Source organism: Gavialis gangeticus, unplaced genomic scaffold, assembly GCF_001723915.1.
Source record: "Gavialis gangeticus isolate Ggan-Ray unplaced genomic scaffold, GavGan_comp1, whole genome shotgun sequence".
In the NCBI taxonomy this organism is placed as follows: domain Eukaryota; kingdom Metazoa; phylum Chordata; order Crocodylia; family Gavialidae; genus Gavialis; species Gavialis gangeticus.
In genome coordinates, this window is record NW_017729034.1 from 33,574,157 (window position 1) to 33,580,776 (window position 6,620).

Below are 6,620 nucleotides of genomic sequence, written 5' to 3' on the forward strand. Positions count from 1 at the left end.
CCGCAACCCCCCCATGGACAAGCCACAGGTCCATCTTGTACCCCACCCAGGCAGCACTTTCCCCAGCCCCACTCCCTCCCTCACCGCAGGAGCCTCAATCTGCCCAACCCCACCACACAGCCCTTCCCTCCCCCTCCCACCACAGCAAAACATACCAGCCAGACACTGTTCTTCAAGCTGCTGGGCTATGCATCAGAAATCAGATCAGTAAAAATTAGCTTAAAAAAAAAAAAAAAAGGCTATCGGTATCAGCCCAAAAAAATATCAGTGCACCCCCAGCCATAATTAGAGTGGAAATGCTCTGATAATTTAGCAGTTCTAGCACATCCTAGTTCTGGCCATGCTGTAAGTAATATGTAAGCAGTCTAAATGAACAAATATAAAAAATTACCAATATTTTGGTTTGTTACTTTAAGCCTAAATATTGGTCACCTTTAAATGAGTTACAGCTGGAATTTAAGGTTCCTGGCAGACATTATTTCTATCAAGTAACAGGTAATGTTGCTTGATGAAAACTATCATGCCATTGTGACCTGCTTCCGGTTCACTGGGCAAGATATCCTGAAGTGGGGGGGAAAAAAAGTGCCCTAGGAACTTCCTCTGCCTGCACTTGCCAGCAACAGGAGCTGGAGAGCTGCTAGCAAGGGCTGTCAGGCCCCATCTTACACCTTCAGATGTGCTGCTAATAAGAAGTGAGCTCTGAGCTCCCCCTGCAGGAAGGAGCTGCTCCCCTGACCTTTGAAGGGAGACCAGTGCAAGAAGGGGGGCAGGAACAGCACAAGCAGCAGGGCTCAAACCTCCTGAGAACACCCTATAAATAGGGTGACCATACATCCCAGTTTGGCCAGGACAGTCCTAGATTCCCTAGGCTGATCCCAGCTGGTTGGTCAGAAGTCCCACGCCATAGTCTGGTGGGAAAATGGAGCGGCATAGTGAGCCAGGCAGGCAGCCACTGCTGCTCCTGTGCAGGAGGAAGGTGAGCAAATATATGGTCATCCTACCTAACGTACCATATCCAAGGTCCCTACATTCTTTGTTGGAGACCATCTATAATGTAAAAACCCACCCTAACCAAATCAGGGACTTGTGAGCCCAAGCTCACTTCAAAGATGAGATGCATCCGATTCCTGGGCTAGGATCAACAATCATCCAATTGTCAGTCCCAGCCCCAAGAATGCACTGGGGCTGGTTCAAGATCCTGATGCAGTCCCAAGGTTGGAACCACCAGTAAGCTGACTGCTGGTCTACCGTGGAGCCAGTTTAAGACACCAGTGCAGTTCCAGGGCTGGCACAATCAGCTGATTGTCAGTCCCAGCCCTGGGACTGCACCAAAACCATTCCACACCCTGTTGCAGTCCAGGGGCCAGGACCATACTGGCTTTGGTCACCCTATCACATGTTCAATTTAAGGTACAATGGAGATCAGCCATAAAAGTGTTCCACATCTTTTGTACAGTATTTTTTGTGGCTGGTTTCCCATTGTGTCACATCATTCACTCCTTGAATGTGTGGCAAGGTTTCTACTTACTGTGTGATTAGTAGGGTAATCCTATTTTAACTCTAACATCTACCAGGGGCCTTAAAAGGAGCATCTTTTGACTAGCTGTCAATTTCTATTGTGCAATAATTACTCTGCGTGTGTAGCATGTCTAAATTTACTCTGCTATTTCCTGGTTAAATGCACAACGAATGTCACGTGTCAGGGGCCTAAGGCAAAGATTTGGACTGATAGTTAAGAATTCAAAGCCTGTTCATTCATTGCTAGCTAGCTCCATTTCCTACATTCTTTTTTATTTTACTAGTTCTAAAAATATACTTAGAAACCCAATTAACAGACATTGCATATGATTTATAGCACAATAAATGGGAGGTTGTGACTTACAAAATAAGTAAGTCTCTATCTTAAGTCAGGCACCCAAACACCCTAAAAATGTAGCTAAGAAATTTTACACATCACTCATTTTCATATGCAAGTACTTACTTCTCCTCCAAGAACCCTGGCCAATAAAAAAATTGTCAAGGATCCAAATATCCAAATAGTTATAATCCAAGAAACCACCTTAGGAGAAAAAAGAACAAATAAGGGTTATTTCCACAACAGTGTAATAGCTCGTTTGGTTTGGTAAGCAAGTCTAAACAACAGCAAACATTATACTACTTAGTATTACAGCATAACCAGGAATCAAATTCACAGTATATTTTATCATTTGGAGAATAACTTTTTTTGCACAAGTTTATGGTGTTTGAGTACTCAGAACACAAGAAAACAGTAAAACCAGTATTTCACAGGGAATATGGTTTTGTATCAGAACAGGAAGATGTTGGTAAAACTATGTAACCAATTAGTTAAACAAACTTTAGTCAGTGCATCTCAAGTCCACTCATGAAGAAATTTAATCAAGTTTCAGATTTTACAGCATGGAAAATATACTGTTTTCACTCTACTTTGAAGCATAAGGGGAAACCATTTTGCCTTTATCCCCAAGAAAAAGCATGTTTAGGCTTTACCACAGGGTTAGCTTAAATCAGGATAGTCCAACAGGAGGCTCGCAAGTTGCATGTGGCTTCTGAGGGGTGAATTTACAACCCCTACAGTTCCTACCCAGCCCACTACCTGTTCCATTGCCCCATGGGCAGCAGCAGCCAGGGTCTCCAGGCTCCTCTTCCTTTCTTTGACTTCTGCCTCCTGCCCCCACCACAACGCACAGGGTGTCAGGGGAGCCCAAAGGCAGGGATTTGAGAGTATGGGTACCCAGGTGGCCCAAAGTGCTCATGGCTTATGTTGGTGTGGCCTGTGTTGCACTCAGCCCCCAGCCACTTAGAAGTTGGACAGCCATAGCTTAAATCAGGAGGGAAAAAAAAAAAACACAAAAAAACAACAACCTATGGCAATTGAGAGTTCTACCCCTCTCTCTTCTTAGGTGAAAACAGTACTCTCTAATCCCTAATGGTAATGTGTTACACACAAGCCCACAAAAAATAAAAATAAAAAAAATAAAATAAAATGACAATTTAAGTTAAAACTCATAATTCTAATTCCAATTTGATAGTTTCTATCTTAGAAACTGGTCATTGCCTCTTGGCCTAAATCCTACAACCAATTTCTGTTCTTCACATGTTTTTTCTACTCCTCAGTGCTTAGACTGAATATGAAACCTTAAATCAACAAATTTAAAGTCACCAATCCATAATTAAGTTTAAAACGGAGGTGAGATTCTTCTGGAATGCAGCCAATAGGAGGAGAAAAATAGATGGAAACTGTATTCCCATAGTACCATGGCTCCATTCTATGATACTTATTTTTATGCTAGAAACCTTAACTGGGTACCAACTTAAGGTTTTATATTCAGCGTCAGAATCATAAGGAGGGTAAAACAATCATTGCAGGTTTCATCTCTGCAGTCAAAGTTATGTAGTTTTTTGTGTAGAGGTACAATAAAATCCTCTTTTCTCTTTGCAGCCATGTCTCACGTCCAAAAAACCAACACAAATTAATACATTAACATTTGTGAGCTATACTTAACAGAAGTAAGCCATTTGACAGCGTGCTTCAGTCAGCAATTAGTGCAAAACTTAGAGAAGTTGAAAAGCAATCCCATTTGGGCTCATGCCTACACATCCACTATATTCAGCAGTAATATAGGAGCAGTGCCAACATTGTCCCCAATCCCCAGGGAGTCTGCACCCCAGCAGCAAGAGCTTTCCTACAGCGTTTCTCTTGCAGAAGCAGCCAGTGCACAGTGCTGCTGCTATAAAAGCAAGAGCCAGGGTGTGCAGAGCCCTCCAGCAGCCACCAGGGACTATTCTGCATACAACTCCTGCACCCAACCCCCACAAAACCCATGCAGGCACCCCCTTTTCCCCCACTCTCAGAACCACATGTCCCACCCCCCAGCCCCAATCTTCCCTACAGGGATTGCCCATGGTATAAACCCTTCTTGTTATACCAGTCTGCTGTAAAAAAAAAAAGCATGTCCTGATGGCTCGTTGCTGAATAAAGACCTAGTTAAAGGCATTTACTCTTTACTATAACTGTGTTTCACAGAGAACCCACTTAGGTCAAGAGATGGGTAAATGCTATTAAGCAGAGACGCAGGCTCATACAGGCAACCCCCGCTTAGCGCTCTTAACTGGTTCCTGAAAAAAAACAAGCATTAAGCGAAACGAGCATTAAGCAAAACAAAAAGTATCCAACCACTCAAGATGGCGACCACGAGTGTTATAACAAAACTCGCTGAGCGCTAAGTGAAATCAGGTACTTTCAAATAAGCATTATAGTGAAATAGCACCAAGTTAAACACCATTAAGCAGGGAGTTAGTTGCCTGTATCCAGATCGTATCACCTTTTAGAGTGAAAATGACTGGTAGAACTACTAGAGACATCAGAATCAGATTACAATGGAGAAGTGAAAAAGGCAAACTCTACTGAAGGCCAACCAAATCTATACAATAACTGGGTAATCAATCCCTGAGCTCTGAAAGAACTGTGGGAAGAGTTCTAGGAATAAGGCATGTTTATCAGGGAGTCAGAAAAGTTATTCAGCTGCAGGGGAAAGGAGAGTAAGAGGGGAAAAGATATTTTAGAAGACAACAAGCAGCACACAAAATTGTGTTACGTCAAGGATGGAGTTAGGTATGTGGCCTTATTCACAAAAATAAAATCACAAAAGTTTAAATAACAAGAATAATTCAGTAGCATGATTACACTGAATCAGACTTAACAGTCTATCAATTTCAGCCACAATATTTTACTTAATGTATATGACCAAGTATTGAAAATATTTCATCTGTTACTTTAGCACTATGAAAGTATAGGGCAAATAAATTGGCATTTTAAGTCAATCATATTAGTATACGTTATAACATTTAATAGACTGCATTATCCATATATGTTTTCAGAAAATATATCATCCTTTTAGCTGCATTATGGCAAAATAAGTTTGTCACTGTAACTAGTTCTATAAATGTAATACAAGGAATATTCATGTAAATATTTATTATTTAATTACAAATTAGTTATATCCACAAAGACTAATCCAAGAAATAAGCAAGGATTTCTTTGGGTGATCTCTTTTATTGGATCAACTGTACAGCTGAAATAAAGTTAGACGAATTTTTGACTGCACTGCATTCAAAAGCTTGTCTAACTTTATCCCAGCTGTATGGTTGGCCCAATGAAAGTTGTTATCCAAAAAAAAAATCCTTGTGAACCACAAAATTCCTGGACCATTCTGGCTAGATCACCAATAGTAATCCATGAAAGAAGTATGTTTAGAATAAGATACTATTTCTTCTCACAGTACACACAGAGAGATGGAGCTTTTGTTGTCTATGAATAAATAGAATGAACAGTTCAGTAATCAAGTCAGTATATTTGGTCTGGGATTCTATTTAGATAAAAAGGGCTATACTCACCTTGAATTGTCCATATAATGAAATCATAGAGAAGAAGAGAACAACTGCCAGAGGACCCCAAAAATCAGGATTGTCTCTCACTACTTGTCTATTAAACCCAAGTGATGGCATAGGCATCAGCACACATCGAATTTTGTAGTAAATATCTTTCAGATCAATGTCTAGTTCCTCCCTACAAGCGCAAAACAAAAGCATTACTATATATTCTGATTAACAAAGCAATTTATGCAAGGAAAAAAAAACTAATTAAAGCGCAAGTTAATGAAGCAACAAAAGCTTATGGAGTGTGTTCATATCCAGAATGCTTAAATGTCACAAGCTTTGAAGTCAATAAAGTCAATTTTTAATGTGGAAGCCCTGGAACAATTAACACAGAATTGTGCTTTATTGTTTTGGAGCACCATCCAAAACAATAAGAATATAAAAGAGCATCCATTTCTCTCTATCCACTGGAAAATTAGCAAGTATTGCTTTTTATATCTCATTCTGTATGCTGTTTCATTTCACTTCCAGAATTAAACTTGCTGAAACAGCAGCCACCCAGTAACATGGGTATATTCCATCTTGTGAGTATAATCCTCTGGTACCTCAAGCAGACAGTTCTATTATTTAAGAGAATAGTAACTGTCAAAGGCAAACGTTGCAAGTGTGACTGCCCTTTACTAGACAGGCTCATTACATGAACAGACTTTTCTTATCTTTGAGGCCAACACCAATTTAACTAAAAAGGTTAATAAACATAGCCCTTTTGGGTGAAGAACATCTAGTAGCCTAGGATGATTAAAACCAATGAAAAATTAGTTCAGGAGCTTCACTCCCAAACTGTGTTATAACAGTCAAACCTAGACATAATGAATGTATAACTGCCCTGTGGAATACAAACCTACTCTTCATAAAGAGCAATGCCATATAGTAGAGGGAACCTATGCATTGTCACCCCACTATTTCGTTGTATTTCGCATTAGTTCTCTAGAAGAAAACTGAACATGGATGTTTCTTCTATTCTGGACAGGAAATACTATTTAAGAACCTACCTAGCTTTGTATGTGGGAAAAGTTATACCATTCTTGGAGTAACAGATTAAGTATTATGTTCTCTACAAATATCGGTTCTGTCCCAGAACTTTTTATTTCAGCATCTGAAAACACTTTAAGATGAGGTTAATCCACAGTATCCTCTTATGACAGAATTGGGGGGGGGGGGGG

The 6,620-nt window shown here is 40.2% G+C and overlaps 1 protein-coding gene across 1 annotated transcript in view; it reads right to left on the minus strand.

Annotated features, from left to right (window-relative positions):
• YIPF4 (Yip1 domain family member 4) overlaps window positions 1-6,620 on the minus strand; it is a 24,333-nt gene that overhangs the window by 12,792 nt on the left and 4,921 nt on the right. The window contains exons 3-4 of the mRNA XM_019527234.1: window positions 5,416-5,587; window positions 1,982-2,059 (exon numbers count right to left, since the gene is read on the minus strand). Of these exons, the coding sequence (XP_019382779.1) occupies window positions 1,982-2,059; window positions 5,416-5,587 (250 nt within the window). The remainder of the gene's footprint in view (window positions 1-1,981; window positions 2,060-5,415; window positions 5,588-6,620) is intronic.